Here is a 17592-nt window from a genome sequence, read left to right on the forward strand (position 1 = left end):
AATTTAAGTTGCATTTGAACTAAAAGATTCTACAAACATCTACTCACAAACCTTCCTCTACGAAAATAGAAGAGACTGGGTATAACACAAGTGTAGCCTTAAAAGGACTTACGCAGGTTGGTAGTTGAACCAAGCTCTTTAACCATGTGTTACAAGTAACTATTATGGAATGCTGGAATACACTAGAAAAGTGCATAATTAGAGCTAAACTATGTATCGATGATCAAATGAAGCTGCATATGGCTCGTGCGGAGTTTGTTTGGTGCATGTGAGCTACTATCACTACCAATACAATTTCAACACTTAGTTCGCGCTTAATGGCAACAAGTTAGTAGCAAGACTAGGTTTCTTTTCGTGATAAAAAATTACTACTTGAAAATTAATGTAAGATATTTCTCATTATAACTATAAAAGTTATCCACTTATAGAATTATCAATTATGGTTGAAAAGTATAATTATAAATTAAATATCTCAAGCAAATAATCTATTTTGTAGGTCGTTCTAAGGAAAATTTTCACCAAAACATGTATCAAAAGCTATTTTACCTGTACTTCCTTCAGCCCAAAGCTTTTGATTCAGTAATGTGTAGAACTCCTATTAGAGGTGTTTCTACACTTGGTTTTATCCCACCTAAAATTACTTTTAACTACCCAGTAAGACATGCATACTATATATACACACAAGATAGTCACCAACGATTAACAAATTAAATTTGATTGTGATCGGATGAAAAGCAAGGCAGCAAAGTGCTACAATCAAGTGGAGTTGGGCTTTTCGAATTTGACTGCCATAACCTAATCACATACAAGAGTAAAATGTTTCATAATTTATATACCCTCATTTGGGTTTAGCAAGAATCAATCATCAGTACTTGGCAAATCTGGCCACCCTTGATCCGCCTGAAACTTTACAAGCTGTGCCAAAAGCTTGATTTCTTCATCTTGCAACCGCGGTCCAAAAGTACATTGCCCTCTTGGTGTGCAGTTTTCGCCAAATCCCTGAAAATTACAGATCATACTCTTTACCTGCACAAATAACTAACTAAAATTATTTAATACCATGGAGAGAAACTTACAGGCATTCTGCCTTTCCCGTAGTATGTGATGCGGAATAGCTTATCTTCTGTGTCAACTCCATTTCTGTAACAAAAACAATCAGTTATTTGAAGTTACAAAGAAAAATACTAACATTAAGTTGGTCAAATTTCACTTACAAAAATAGGAATAGGAACTCAATGTAATGTAAATAACGTTTGGAATGAAATAATATTCAACTTCTAAGTCAGTTTCATGTGTAATTCAAGTTAGACATTTCTGTGATTATTTTTTAAAAATAAGTAAGAATACAATTGCATGATTTTGGAATTGAAGATATTTATAGAGTTGGTTCAGTTACGAATTAAATATGTAATTTAATACTAAATTCTACATATTAAATAATTAAGATTTAGAAATTATATAGTGATAGAATAGCTGTTATTATTTCCCAAGATGATGTAAAAGGTACAAAAACCCAGATTTGAGGAATAGCTGTTATCATTTCTAATCCTTTCAATTTTTTCATTTCAATTTGGTTAAGAGTGTGAAGCCAGTTTAACAGAAACTTAAACCCAGTTAAAGATTCCTTTGAACCACAAGATCCATTAAGTGGCTACCCAGAGTCGGAAACAATCAATTTATAACACAGATTAAATATTTCACCATATCTTATCAAAAACTCAAAAGTTTTTAGTTATCAGGGTTTCCTCTTATTTTTTACTCTAGTTTTTATAGGATTTTCTGTTAACTATATCTAAATAGCATCCAGAAACTGTACAAGCTGTTACTGATGGCTTGAGATGTCACATGGTTACCTCTGTAGATCATTTGTAAAAAGAGTTGCACCCTGAAGAGAAGAGAGAAGCAATGGATTATTTGAGGATGTGGATAGACTTAAAGAGAGGTAAGCCAATTTTATGATGAAGTACACCAAGACTCACCGGTTGAATTACATTTTCACCAGCATCATGACATCCAATGCAAGCTCGACGAAACAATGTAGCTCCCTTTTGTATATCTATGCTTTGTCCAAATGACACTACAACATGGAAGAAGCTAAGAGAAAACAAGTGAATGGGGATTCAAGAGATTTCTTTCAAAGATTTATCATAATTGTTTTACATTTTCAGATACTAATATATAAAAGGAATACACATCTGCTTCTCTTTGTAGCAGACACAAAAGCTGAAACATAATTACTTCGTAACAGAAGATAGGCTGTAGAAAACAGAAAAATCTTTGGAACGATATTTTTAAAGACCTAAGTTCAATCTTCTTCTATGAGTCCTAAAAGAAAAGCAGAGACATGCAATTGATACATAAAAACTACAATGGTATACTAACCAAAAAAAGATACTTTCAGATTTTAGGGAATTTGATAAAAAGATGAAAAGAAAATTTTCTCTTAGGAGCAAAACAAATCAAACTACCTGCCATGCTCACTCTTACCTTATATATAAATATTGGGAATAGCTTTCAACCATGACCAGCTACTTACCTCAACAAATTGAATTATTATCAAGTACTTCCTTTGGGTCATAAAAAGTAATTACCTTAACAACTTTATTCTTATGTGAGTAGCATCTTATGTAGCATATTGATATTTAACTGATGAACCAAATAAGATAACATTTGGTTAATGGTCCTCGTCTTTTTGAGTTTAATTTTTACTTAGTAATACATGGGCCTCGCCCACTGATTGATCCATATATGTCAAAGATGGAGAAACTACCTAAAACAACTCTAAACTTCCATCATGCACTCTATTAACATTCAATTTTTGGTTTTTGTCCCTTTTAGTAACTAAAGCTAAAAGACTGAAGCATAATGAAGCATTGACAATTTGGAAACATAGCAGTACAGCATTTTCAGTGAAGCACAACGGAAATTTGTACTTTAGATTTTGTGTTTAGTTCAGTAATTCTACCATAAATTAGGTGGGGACAGTAATCTATAATGGACTCAAGGCACTTGGTTTCCTAGACAAGCACCAAAAATTGATCCATGGACTTCAAACCAAATCCCAGTGTGGATTCAATTTGATCCAAAATTGATTCAACTGCAAATTTCACTTGCCAGGCAATATAGATATTAGAAAATCAAAATTATTGTGCATAAACAGCAACCTTATGCAATATATATATATATATATATATATATATATAACAAGTCTGTGAATAACTGCAAGAATTTTATTTCCTTCCAAATAACCCAGTGATGCTAAGAGATTGGTGGTAATTTTGAGTGCAAAAAGCAATTGAATGTGAGCGTTTAAGAATTAGGTTGAGAGTCACCTGGGGTATTGAAAATAGGAGATAAGGCTACAATGGCAGCCATTAATGGGGGAGCAAACTTCTTGAAAATTGTCACATGTCTCTGCTTTAGAGTAACAAGGTTCTGCCCTTCTTCATTTGCCTTTCCCTTCCAACAAAAACTATTTCATTCCTCCGATGGCACAAATAAACGTTTCAATTTATAAAAAAAAAAAAAAAAAATTATTGCAACATTTCAGTTCTTCACACACATAAACAGCAGAAGAAAAACCAAAACCATAATCGAAGAAAGAAGAGAAGGAGAGATACCTTAACCTTAATGGAGAGCGCAAAGATTTGATCCCCGGCATTGGGCGCAACAGAGAGAAGCCTCATCTCACTCCTCTCTCTCCCTCTCTTGCTCTGGATAAACAAGGCTTTAAAAGAAAAAAAAAAAAAAAAGAAAAGAAAAGAAAAGAGAAACAAGAAGAAGAAGAAGAAGAAGAAAATGGGCCACAGGCTTTCTCAATATTTACCTTGTGGTTATGGACTTGGGCTTTACATATCTTTTTTAATTTAAAAGGATTTTATTCAATATTTTCAACTCTTTTTATATAGATATATAATATTCATTTATATATTTTTCATTTGCTTGGAAGTGAAGGGATTCACTTTATTTTATATATAAATCAAAAAAGGGGGATCACTTGTACGTCTTATCTTTTTGTGTTGAATTCAAAGCATAAAATCGAAAGAAAATTAAATCTTCACGACAAATCAAAATTTTAATTCAATGTACGCTTACTTTTAAATTACATTCAAGTCAATCCAATTAGTTTGGTTAAAATTAAATCACACCGGCATGTACTTTCTACTCATAGTTTTATTGAGAAGGATAATTTTTTAATTAGAGAAAATTTGATAATTTTAAAAAGATCAAATCAATACATTTTTTTTTAATTAACATATTCTAAAAAAAAAACAATATATATAACTTGACATTGGCATTGATCCATACATTTTTTAACCCAACAAATTTTTAATTAAAATTAAGGAGGATTGGAATATGAAAAGTTAATTAAATCTAGAAATATGTAACTCATGCTCTCTCGCTTTATTTTTTTTTATAAGTATAAATTTTAATGTAAAAAAAAAAAAAAAGACTACTACCTTCCTAAAACAAAAAGAAACAAATAAAGTGGTATCTAATTAATCATTTTTTGGTTGTTTCATATAAAATGAACCTTTATAAATCAAGTGTGTGCAATTAAATTATACTCTTTAAAAATTCAAAGTTACCAAAAGACCAAAGAATGTCTTAAAACACATGCATCATCAACAAGTAAATTAAGTTTCTGATTTGAAAATGAGATAGAAAGTAAATTTTTATAAGTGATCATAGAGACTCTCTTAATGATCATGTGTTGAAAGGGTATCATCTCCATACCGTATATAAGAGGTTGAATTTCAATAAATCAACAGAAAAAGGAGAAAGTATCCTCTGCGTACCTATAAAAAAAACAAAAAACAAAAAAAAATCACCATATGAGCGTCGACCAATAACCCCTAAACCTAACAACCCATCATTTCCAACAGATGTGCCTATCTTAATTTTTACTATCCCAATCGAAGATGGAGCCCATCTTGTCTCCTAATGCTTTTGTGAAATAATTTGTTGTGCATTACAATAAATTTTTGTTTGTACTCTCAGCTGTTTATGAATATGTGTAGAAGCTCAAAGTTTTATTGAATAATAATATTGAAATTTATAAGATAATAGTAGAAACAATAAAAAATTTAAACTTTACATTCATTACACAGTTTAATCAAAATGTCCGATTGGGTTAGGGAATATCCCTTGAAGGAAATTAAAATAACAGAAAAAAAAAGTGTAACTAGAAACCTATAGGGTCGATCTTCACTGCGCAACTCTGATAGAAAACGGGCGACAATCTTTAATTGCTAACTTTCTTGTTGCTCAGGATTTGGATTTTGATCGTCCTAATCTGAAATGGTTAATGAATGGGAATGAGTTACACTAACTCAATAAAAATATTAACACTTTACTACTGATACGAAAAATCAAAGGCTGATAAAAATAAAAAAAACAACCAATTGAGTTATTTTTCTTTTTAAGTAAATTCATTTAATTTTAAAAATATTCGTTTCTTACTCACCTTTAAGTTTTCCATATATCATTTGTGAATGAAAAAACTAGAATAGTAATACGCATCATACATTTAAAAAAATTAACAATAATTAGACTTTACATTTTTACTTACTTATCGGTGTCACTGGGAGTCCATAGAGGTTCCCACTATACACGGACCTAATATTCAATCTATTAATCAACCGGGCATCCCCATACCCCCTCCAGTAATGGGTGTCAAACGTACCACCGCCTTAATACCCCGTCTGATATGAGCATGAGAAAAATACTTCCCAACCTCTTCCAGTATAAGACTTCTCAACCCCATTCTACTAAGGTAACGTTCATGGTAGATTTTATCCTATATACAGGGTCCGTACACCCTTTCTTATGACACCTGGTAAGCCTTTTTGGTTCAATAACGTTAACTAACACATACATGTTTACATCATCATTTAACCACCCATTACATGCAACAATCTCATTTTATAATTACAGGACAATAGGACAATAATTAAATAGACAATGTAATTTAAGACACGATAATTAACGAAGGTGAAATCAAGACATTCATTCAAACTAGTTAACAGATAGGGGTAAAATGGTTGAGTAAACTAATTAGTGAGAAATCAATTAAACTTAATAAATTAAAGTGCATGTAGTAACGATAAGCAAATAAAGCAACATAGCAATAAATGAGCAGTATAGATAAAATAAGACAATTACATACTGATCAATTACTGGCTCTATCAGTGACCAGTATTTAATTAATCAATGGTCAATATTTACAATTTCATCATTTATTATTTATGAGACTTTAATTAACCTTAATTGGAGAAAGGATAAGGGATTCTTACTCCGGGTTGATATTTAAAATACCGTCTTTTTTACTACACTTTCCAGCAGTTCCTAGTTCTCACATTTCTTGTATTTTTCTATAAAAACTAAAAACACGCGTCAAATATCCTAGAAATATTTGAGAAACGGCCAAAAAAGGGTTTAAAATTTTTTAAAGCCGCTTTAGGGTTCTAGCACGGCGGCGTCGCTGTGCTTCGACGCCTGCTCCGCTACCTACGGCTGTGCCTCCTCTTGGTCTAGCCCTTTTTGATCGGTCCTGTGCAAAAACATGCAAAAAACAAGGTTATGTGACCTCTATTAACATAAAAAAAAATGAAAAATAATCGAGACTTATCAGCAAGTGAAGTTTCTGGTGTGGTGACTTCATTGTTCCTCCTTCGCGGTTGGGGTTTTTCTTAGGTTGTCCGAAACCAGAAATGAGTCAGGAATCTAATGGTCAAAAAATGAAAGAGAACGGAAAGGGGATTCGGGCTCATCGGAGGAATTTTGGGTCGTGAATGTGGTAGCTCGATCAAGTTCTACCTTTTTTTTCCGACTTCTCATTTGATTTTTTAGCGCCGTTATGGATTTGAGTGGCTTAGAATTAAAATGTTAATCAAAGGGAAGAAAAAGCTCACCTTCCACTGCCAGCGAGGTTTCCGGTGCGACAGTGATGGTGCCAGATTCTCTTCTGGTTGCAGCTAAGGTTATGGTTTTGGTGGAAGAGGAGTTTAAATACTCCTCCCCCTTTAATCTAAGCTATCCATTCGAGGATGCATAGCCCAATCTTTACCGTTAAATCCATCTTATTTAGAAAGTAAATCAGGGTCGCACGATTGAATGCATCAAGACCGTTTGATCGTACCCGAAAGAAAAATAAATCTGAACCGTCCATGTGTGTATGAGTGAATCTAGGTCGTCGGATCGGTTGACACGAGGATTTCCCCCATGGCTTCCTATGTGGACACGTATCAACGTATCTGCCATGCGGCGAACGTCGACTAGTCGCGTGCTGACATGGTGATCCTACATGGTCATTTTTTTGTTTTTTTCACTTCCACAGTTTTCTAATTTTCTTTTCAAATAGGTTCTTTCTTATTTTCAGTTTGCCCCTAACTTTTAAAAATTATTTTCAAATGCACCCAAAATGTATATTTCTTCAAAATTTCAAAGAAAAATTAAAAATTAAAAATTTTAAATTTATTATTAATATAGTTTTAATTATCCGAAGCTCAGTGTTACAACTTTCTCCACCTTAAAAAAATTTGGTCTATCAAATTTTTCGTTCTCTCACTAGTCAAAAAATTAAGAGTATTGGGTTTTGAAGTCTGATTCCAACTCCAGAGCAGTCTCGTCCTGCAAGTGATTCTGCCATTGGACTTTCATGAATGAAATTTCTCTATTACAAAGTATTCTGCTCTTCCGGTCCCAAATACTAACTGGTACCTCCTTGTATGATAAATCCTCCTAGAGTGAAAGTGGTTAATAAGACAAGACGTATGAGAGGTCCGAATTGTACTTACGTAGCATTGATACATGAAATACATTATGTACTTTAGATAGTTCTGGAGGTAGTGCTAGCTTGTTGGCGAATGTCCCAATCTTGTCCAAGATCTCAAACGGTCCGATGAACTGGGGCTTTAACTTCGCCCTCCTTCCAAACTTGATGATACCCTTGAATGAGTGACCTTAAGAAACACTTGATCGCCCTTCTCAAATTCAAAATCTCTATTTTGGGTGTTTGCATAACTTTTCTATTTGTTCTGGGCTATCTGGATGTTCCTCCTTATTTTAACTATCTTTGCTGTAGTCTCATCTACAAAATCTGATACAATCAATTCTCTATCCTCCACCTCTTTCCAGCAAATCGGTGATCTATAAGGTCGGTCATACAATGCCTCATACGAAGCTATGTCAATACTTATTTGATAACTGTTATTGTAGACGAACTCTATTATATGTAGGTAGTCATCCCAATGTCCTCTAAAATCTAGAACATAAGCCATAAGCATATCGTCCAGTGTACGAATGGTTCGTTCTGATTATCCATCTGTATGATGGTAGAATGTTGTGCTAAGAGACAATTTCATCCCTATTGCTTACTGAAAACTTGTCCAAAATCGATATATGAACCTGGGGTCCCCGTTTGATACCACTGTCACCGGAACTCCATGTAACTTGACTATCTCTCGAATATAGATTCTAACTAGTTTGTCCAAGGAGTTAATCATCCGAATGGCCAGAAAATGAGAGGACTTAGTGAGTTGGTCAACAATTATCTAGATTGCATCATGTCCTGAGCATGCCCTAAACAACTCTATTATAAAGTCTATGGTGATATGTTCCCATGTATACTCCAGAATTGGTAATGATTGAAGTAACCCGTCTGGGCGTTGATGCTTTACTTTGACATGTTGACATACAAGACACTTAGAGACGAAATCAAAAATTCTCTTTTCATCACATTTCACTAAAGTCAGGGTCAAATGCTTTGATACATCTTAATACTTTTCAAATGCACGGTGAATCTTGAGCTGTGATCCTCTGTTATAATATCTTTTTTCATTTCACTGTCATTTGGAACACATAATATGTCCTAAAACCTGAGCAACCCATCAGCAAAGACTCAGAATTCTGATTTAAACCATGTTCTGTATCCTTCCTGAGAGCTGCTAAAGTAGGATCGGTCATTTGAGCTTCCTTTATTCTCTAAATTAATTCGAATTTAACTTGTAGATGGGCTAGACATGTGGCCCTTTTCAAATGTTGGAGTTGTATCTGCTACATAGCTTTTATTATCCTGCACTCAGAAATCATTATATGAGCTAATATATCTGTGTTCTTCCTATTGAGGGTGTCAGCTATAATATTACCCTTGCCCGATTAATATAAGATTTTACAATCATAGTCATTGAGGAGCTTTATCTAATGCCTCCAGCGCATGTTGAGATCTTTCTAGATGAGTATATATTTTAAACTCTTATGGTCAGTATAAATTTCAACTTTCTCTCCATATAAGTAGTGGCACCAGGTCTTCAAGGCGTGGATAATGATGGTAAGTTCTAAGTCGTGGGTGGAGTAATTCTTTTCATGAGTTTTTAAATGTCTGGACCCATAGATGATGACTTTCCTGTGTTGCATCAGAACGCAACCCAGTCCTTGATAGAACATATCACTGTACACTATATATCTACCCGATCCATTCAGCAGAGCCAAGACTGGTGTGGTAGTTAGTCGCTTCTTAAGTTCTGTAAAGCTCATCTCACATTCATCATTTCACTCAAACTTGGTATTTTTCTTCGTAAGTCAGGTCAGGGGGGCAGCTATGCTTGAAAACCCTTCAACAAACCTACGGTAATAATCTATCATACTTGAAAAGTTTTGAACTTCCTTAACCAAAGTCAACTGTTTCTAACCCATCACTGTATCAATCTTCTCGGAGTTCACTGACACTCTATCATTTGATATTATATGCCCTAGGAAGGAAGTCTGTTCGAGCTAAAATTCACACTTATTCAATTTTACATATAATTTTTTTTCCTGAGAACCTGTAAGACTTGAGTCAAATGTTGAATATGTTCCTCCTTACTCGAATAGTTAAAGATATCATCAATAAATACTATGACAAATTAATCTAAGAACTGCTTGAAGACCCTGTTTATCAAGTTCATAAAGATTGTAGGTGCATTGGTTAACCCAAATGACATGACCAAGAACTCATAGTGTACATACCAAGTTTTGAAGACTGTCTTAGGGATGTCCTCTGTCTTGATCTTCACCTAATGGTATCTCGAATACAAGTCAATTTTAGAGAAAATATGGGCACTCTATAACTGGTCAAAAAGATCATCAATATTGAGAGGGGGTACTTGTTCTCTATTGTGACTCTGTTCAATTTCTTGTAGTCAATACACAACCTCAAAGACCCATCACTCTTCCTTACGAACGTGACGCCAGCACTCCAGGGAGATATATTACGTCGGATAAATCCATTATCCTACAATTCCTTGATATGTTTACTCAGTTCTTCCATTTTAACACGACTCATTCAGTATGGGGCACCGAGATGGGTTGGGTGTTAGATTGAAGATCTATGGTAAATTAAACTTTTCGACCTACTGACAATCTTAGTAGTTTATCACAGAATACATCCGAAAAATCTCGGACAATAAGGATATCTTGAATGTAAATTTTTTTCTTAGACTTGCCTAACATAAAAAAAAATAGGTAAGTTAAGGTATCTGATAAATAATGCAGTTACCATATGTGAATAATATATTAATTTTTTATTAATTTATGAAAAACTCTTCGTTGATAAGGTTGCATACAAGCTTTTTATGAAAACAATCCACAGTTGTGTGATATGTCGCTAAACAGTTCATTTTCAGAATAACATCAAAATCTCCCATGTCAAGTACTATTAGATCTATACTCAATTTTTTACCTACTATTTCTATTATACAAGCTTTGTATATAACATCTTCTAATAGTGTCACATTCTCAAGTATAAACACAAACATCACAAAATCAAAGTTTTCAGGTAACACATTTAAATTTTTAGTAAAGACATGTGAAACAAAAGAATATAAAGCACCAGTATCAACTAAAACATGCGCAAGATGGTTATAAATAGTGTACGTACTTTGTATCACGTTCGTGTTGACTTCAGCATCCTACTAAGTAAAGGTCTAAACTCTACCCTAGATTGCAGGTCTGGTTTGATTATGATTCTGTGGACACTCTTTCGCGTAGTGCTATGTACTCCCGCATATGTGATATGTATATTTGAGGCGATAGTAGGGTCGGTTCTCATGATCCTTGCCACAGTGCTAGCAAGTCTTACTACGTCCTGTCGCCAGGACTTGGCGATGAGCTTGAGTCGCGGGTCTTGGTCTTTTGTTCTGCTGGTATGGTGCAGTCTGTGCTGGCTTGAAATATGGAATCGGGGCCTGGAGTTGCCCACTACTGGAGGAAAAATACAGAGGTTCCTTTCTATCAGTTGTGTTTTGGCAAAAATTGCTAAGTGGGTGCTGAGCTCGAACATATATAGTTGTTATTTAATCTTAAGGCGGAGATTCCATTCAAACTTCTTTACCTTTTTACTTTTGACTACCATGCTCTCAGGAGAGTATCGATCCATCTCTAAGAACTTTCGAGCATACTCTGATACTGACAAATCCTCGTGGACTAAATGTGCAAACTCCATCTCCTTCATATGTCGAAGGTATTCTAGAAGGTACTCAGTATTAAAGGCAGTCAAGAACTATTCCCAGGTGACTAAGGTGGGTAGAGTGGCATGCTTCAGTTATCACTGACACTATACCTCACCCATGAGTATGCACGTGGCAAGAATGATCTTCTAATCGGGAACCACTCCAAGAGTTGTGAAGATCTTCTTCGTCTCTGCTAATCGGTACTTAGTTTTTGTAAAAGTGGATGCCCCTACAAAAGTAGATGAGTTAAGTCTTTTGTACCTCTCAATGTAGTTTGGGTCCATCATGGATGGAGCTGAGTCCTGCTGAAGGGGAACTAGATTATGCTGGAGAGAGACTGGGTGACCCTATGGAGGTACCTGGTTGTATGGCGGGGGCATCAGATTATATTGTGGTGGTGCTGGATGATACAGTAGAGGAGCAAGGTTGTACCGTGGTGGCATTAGATCCTCTTGTTGTAGAGGTAACTCATACTATGGATGTGGTGAAGGAAGATCAGACAACTTTCTTATTTTTTTCCTGGCCTGCTGGGCAGAGATAAGTCTCTCCAACATCTCAAAGAGTCGATCGACATTCTCTCGAAGCGATCCCTCCCAGGCTGCCATATTTAGTGGGGGTCTTCCTCTTTTTATGTCTTTATACATACATTTCAGAACAAGGGTTGAGATTTGGGTTGTATTGAATTATTCTAACCTTTTATGCAAAGAATGGTTTCGAGAAACGTGGCTCTGATACCAATTGTAGAAGTCTAGAGTTTTATTGAATAATAATATTAAAATTTATAAGATATTAGTGAAAGCGATCAAGAATTTAAGGTCAACCTCGAAGGAAATTAAGACATAAGAAGAGGAAATTACATTTCTTACACAGTTTAATCAGAATGTCTAATAGAGCAATAAAAATGTCTCTCGAAGGAAATTAAAATAACAAAAAGAAATGTGTAACTAGAAACCTATGGGGTCAACCTCCGCTGTGCAACTCTGGTAGGAAACGGGAAGCAACCTTTAATTTCTAACTTTCTTGCTACTCAGTATCCGGATCTTGGTTATCATGATCTGAAATGGTTAATAAAGAATGATGAACTACACTAACCCAGTAAAAACATCAACACTTTACTACCAATACGGAAAACTAAAGATTGGTAAAAATTAAAAATAATCGATGAAGCTATTTTTATTTTTAAATAAATTCATTTAATTTTAAAAATATTCGTTTCTTACTCACCCTTATATCCTGTTTGGATCATAGTGAATGATAAAATTTTAATATATGGTATTCCACAAGTGTAAGAAAATCATGTTTGTTTTAACTTCTAATTGTGGCAAATAGTATCTGACTGGTAAATTTGGGATAAATTTTTAAACTACCGAATCGGTAGTATATAATAGACATGTTATTTTTTTTCCCTTATACCCCCATATAATATAATTAATTTCATTTTTATCCTCATAAATTAAAAACACTATTTTTGCTTCTTTCCTCACTCACGCCAAAAGAAGGACCGAACTACTTGAATCTTCTTTTTCTCTGATCAATATCTACTTGTTCTTCTTCTTCTACTACTTCCAAACATTGAGTCCTTGATTCTACTTTTGATTTGAGTTCTTCACCTTCTTGATCGGTAAGTATTTTTGTATTTTTTTCTTTGATTTTTCCAGCATCAAGTATTTTTGTTTTTTCTTTTATTTGCATGTATTATCTCCATATTTCACTTACGGTGGAACATGTATTATAAAGTTCTCTCCATTAGTAAGTATTATTGTTTTTGTGATTCTTGTTACGGTGGAACCTTTTATGAGAAAAAAGATGAAATCTAGCACTAACAATCCTTTCAGGAACCTTTTTAGGAGATTCTGTAAAGCATAGGCCAAATTTATCAATATGCATTTGTAACTAAAGAACAATGCAAATATGCACATGCCCTTATGCAAACAAGGTTACATACAGACACAAATTCACAATCACATGCACTCGTATAGAAGCCTTCTTCAAGTTCTAAATCAATATGGTCAACCATCTTAGAATAGTAACTTAATGGATGTTTAAGTTCAGTAGATCCACCAGAGCTCTACACATAATCTTCAAAGTCATTAGCTTCTATATCATATTCAACAGTATCAACTTCAAGTTTAGATTACTGACCATATGGCATCATACAATTTCCTACTGAACATTGGTTGAGGTGAGAATGAACCAGAGGGGCTAGCTACCTCTAAAGAATTAGAAAAGGAACCTCCTTTTTGAAGTCTCTGGAAAGGTACAGAAGAAACCTGTATAAAAGGAACGGAAGGGGCTTTGACTCAACCCGTCAACCAATCCCAGTAGTAAAATACAAAGTGGGAAGTATCACTATCCAGAATTTCATTATAGACTTTCTCAAAAAGCTTCAACTTGCTCAACCTTCCTGGTGCATCAACTCAGTGAAGCAACCTCTTAATCATACCAAATCTTTTAAATGTGAAAGATGCGAAAAAAATAAGAAGTCCCAAAGTTTAGACAACAATAATTCACGTGCCTGAAATGGAGAATCACAAAACACCTGCAAAAGATGTTTAGCTGACATGTTATCCTTCTTTTGTAACTTATAGATCACACTGAGGTAAAGATGAGCACAAGCCGACAACATAAAATTGGGAACATCTTTTATAGTCCCATATAAATGCTTTGTTTACGCTTCAGATAAATAGTTATTTGTATTGCATTCAATACAAATTTTGTTCCTTCCCTAATGAGTTAATTAAGATTCTTTTGCCATATTCTCATGAGTTAATTAAAAGTGCGGTGTGTGAATCAAGAGCAGAGTGAGTGTTACATGTGTTGGCTTCATATATTGTTTTGGTGTTGGATGCCTTTGTGTTTAGAAGAGCAGAAAATAGAAAATTTAGAGAGAACAAAGGTCTAAAAAATGCAGAAAAACAAAGGACAAAAAGCATAAATTAATTCATATTATACATATGCTCATGAGTTAATTAAGAGTGTGGTGTGTGAATCAAGAGCAGAGTGAATGTTACATGTGTTGGCTTTGTATATATATCCTCTATACTGGAATTCGCTTAAATAATTAAAACACATTCTCTATGAGTTACAAAGAGCACTTGTTCAGTGACATACAATATCATCACATACCAACAACACAGCTTTATAAACTAATAACAGAGTTTAAGCGGCTATTGGCTTCAATATTTCATTGTTGCTAGCTTATAATCAAAACTACAGATTTTCCTTAATCCACAAAGAGAAAGAAATAATAGAGGAAAAATTGCATGGTAAACAAATTCACCTTATGCAGATACATCTTTTTTTTTGCTCAGTTACTTTGGAGCACTGAAGAGGAGAAACTTGTCAGCAACGACCACTCCTGAGTGCAAAATTCAAAATGCAAGGACCCCTTAGTTTTTGAAAACTGAAAATTTTATGCACAAACACTAGTTATAATATATATATTTTCATTTGTATGAGCATGTGTATATATATACATATGTATATATATATATACACATATAAAAACCTATAGAAAGAGTAGGATTATGGAGCTGAGAGAAATGAAGCTTCACCCGCTTTGAAAGCGAAATTGGCAAAATACTTAGCAAGACTTTATCCAATTTTATAGGAGCTTTAGTTTAATTTATGGTTTAGTACTGTATATAAATCCTTTAATCTATGGTTTCACTTTTTTTTAATAGCTTGATTGAACTTTGTACTGCTGGAATGCATGCTCTACAGAAATACCTTAAGAGGAGCACAATTAATGTGCCACAAGAATCAATGACATAACCATATTATAATTCTTCAAGTATGTCTTTGGGAATTTTTCAAATTTATGTTATTTTTATATAACTATAAAAATTTATTATAAAATTATATATATATATATATATATATTGCGGGCTAAAACTTTAGTTATTTTAATTATCTAATTTAACTAAGTCGTTTAGCTGAGTCTTTTCTTTTAGAATAGTATGTTTGGATCACTATCATTTGTTAAGTATGAAATCTGGTTGCTCGAAAAATATGTTGTTGAGCCTTGAATTACTCTCCCTCTTGATGACAGAAGGCATGAGGATAGGAATATACTTGTCACAGTAGGAGGGTATGGTTGTTGAATATAATGGTGATGATCTGCTAAGTTTTTTAACTGCTCGCATCCTTGTTGGTTTAAAACAGCCATAAACAGGGGATTGAGTTGGGTCATCCTATATGTTAATTAAAATATATGCTTTGACATGCTTTGATTTAGAATAATTATACTCATTGTTTCATTTTGTTTCAGGCATTTATTATTGTTTTTGTTCACACATTAGATAAGAAATATGGATACTTTGAGACGTGTAGTTATTTTAGTATGCTAGTTTATCATACTTCATGGGCTAGTAGTTCATAGAAAGCGTGAAATAAGTTATAGGCTTACTCATGAATTAAGACTAGAGGGACAGAAAGCTCGAGATAAGCTTATGCAAAATTTGTTATCAAGTGAGTATTGTCGTCATATAATTAGGATGAGAGCTTCATCTTTTTTTGAATTTATGTCATTTACTAGTTATAGATGGTGAACTTAGGTATACCATTCGTGCAATTGTAAAGGAACAGGTACTTAAGATATTTTACCTATTATGACACAATGAAAGAAATTAAGTCATATCTTGGGCTTTTTGACGATCCGGAGAGATGACAAGTCGCCATTTTCACAATGTGCTACAATGTATAGTACATATGGTTGATAAATTTATTAATCAGCTAAATGGATCACAAGTGCCTCCGGAAATAGCTAACAATCCCAGATTCTTACCATTTTTTAAGGTATATATATAAGTTATATACATTTAATTAATTCTTTTAACATTAGTGCATATTTAATTAATTAGTAAATAATTAATTTCAAGATTGTCTTGATGCGACTGACGGAATACATATACGTGTTAAAGTGTCTAGAAAAGATGCTCCACGGTTTCACGGGAGAAAAGATTTCCTCACCCAAAACCTGTTAGCAGCTTGTACATTTGATTTGAAATTTTCATACGCCTTAGCTGGGTGGGAGAGAACCGCATCAAATTCAAGAATAATAAAGGATGCGTTAAACAAAGTGGATGATCCTTTAGTAATTTCTGAAGCTAATTAAAATATATTTAACTTCAATATGTAATGTATACCTTTGAAGAAAAATGTTATAATTTAATTTATTCATTGCTCATAGATAAATTTTACCTTATAGATATTGGGTTCATGTTGCGAGATAGACTAATTACACCATATAAAGGAAAACATTACCATTTGAGTGAATACTATAGGAATCCACCACACAATACTCGTGAGCTATTTAATATACGACATGTTTTTTTGCGTAATGCGATTGAACGTGCTTTTAGAGTTCTAAAGAAACGTTTTTCAATTATCTAAACCTCAACTGAACCTCATTATTGAATTAAAACTGTTAATACCATTATATTTGCTTGTTCCATTTTGCATAATTATTTACGGGGTGAGGATCAAACTGATGAACTTCTTCAAGAGGTTGATGAAGAACTTTGAAATGTTTCTCTAGACGAACGAAGTACATATAACTTTAGGGACAATACTGAAGAAATGAGAAAACGCGAAGCAATTAGAGATGCAATAGCAGCTTATATATGGGCTGATTATATTTTGTGTAATTTATGACATTTGTATAGTTTATGATGTTTGTATAGTGTATGACATTTGTATGACTTATGATGCTTGTGTAACTTAAATATTTTAATTGAATGCTACAATTTGAAATTTATTTTGTTGTAATCATATTATATTTTTTTGCATATAATTATATTTAGTATTTTCATAAATGTTTTAGAAAATGGCTAGGAGGAATAGACATGCAGATATAGGAAGTTAAATGATCCACTGGTTAGATCATATGGATGACATCCTAATAAACTCATTTTACGATCAACATTTGTTTTGTCATAGATCGGGTTGGACATTCACATCGCACGCCATTGATTGTGCACTTAAAGAACTGACAAATGCATTTCTAGATCTAAACATTGATAAAGAGCGAATACACAACCGTGTAAAAAATATAAAAAGACAATTCTCAAAATATTATGATATTTTCAAACGTGGAATGAGT

The 17592-nt window shown here is 33.6% G+C and overlaps 1 protein-coding gene across 3 annotated transcripts; it reads right to left on the reverse strand.

Moving 5' to 3' along the window:
• Window positions 1-686: 686 nt before the first annotated feature.
• On the reverse strand, window positions 687-3780 carry CYTC6A (Cytochrome c). 3 transcript variants are annotated; one of them, XM_022034360.2, is made up of 6 exons: window positions 3621-3780; window positions 3333-3459; window positions 1980-2077; window positions 1854-1885; window positions 1077-1140; window positions 687-999 (listed from the first exon to the last, which is right to left on the reverse strand). In XM_022034360.2, exons 1-6 carry the CDS (start codon window positions 3684-3686, stop codon window positions 859-861), a joined length of 528 nt encoding a protein of 175 aa, XP_021890052.1. In that variant the 5' UTR covers window positions 3687-3780; the 3' UTR covers window positions 687-858. The 3 variants fall into 3 exon arrangements, with proteins under 3 accessions (XP_021890052.1, XP_021890054.1, XP_021890053.1); XM_022034362.2 differs by having other exon boundaries at window positions 3333-3483; window positions 3621-3749; XM_022034361.2 differs by having other exon boundaries at window positions 3333-3472; window positions 3621-3742.
• Between the last annotated feature and the right edge of the window lie 13812 nt (window positions 3781-17592).

This window comes from Carica papaya, chromosome 2 (genome assembly GCF_054855325.1).
Source record: "Carica papaya isolate Zhongbai chromosome 2, ASM5485532v1, whole genome shotgun sequence".
In the NCBI taxonomy this organism is placed as follows: domain Eukaryota; kingdom Viridiplantae; phylum Streptophyta; class Magnoliopsida; order Brassicales; family Caricaceae; genus Carica; species Carica papaya.

Excerpts from the sequence above, each read along its gene's own strand:
- CYTC6A (XM_022034360.2), bottom strand. The coding sequence starts at position 3,686 with ATGAGGCTTCTCTCTGTTGCGCCCAATGCCGGGGATCAAATCTTTGCG. Across the intron at positions 2,078-3,332 it reads TCCTATTTTCAATACCCCAG|TGTCATTTGGACAAAGCATA; the intron begins GTGACTCTCAAC and ends TCCATGTTGTAG. Across the intron at positions 1,000-1,076 it reads ACGGGAAAGGCAGAATGCCT|GGATTTGGCGAAAACTGCAC; the intron begins GTAAGTTTCTCT and ends TGTAATTTTCAG.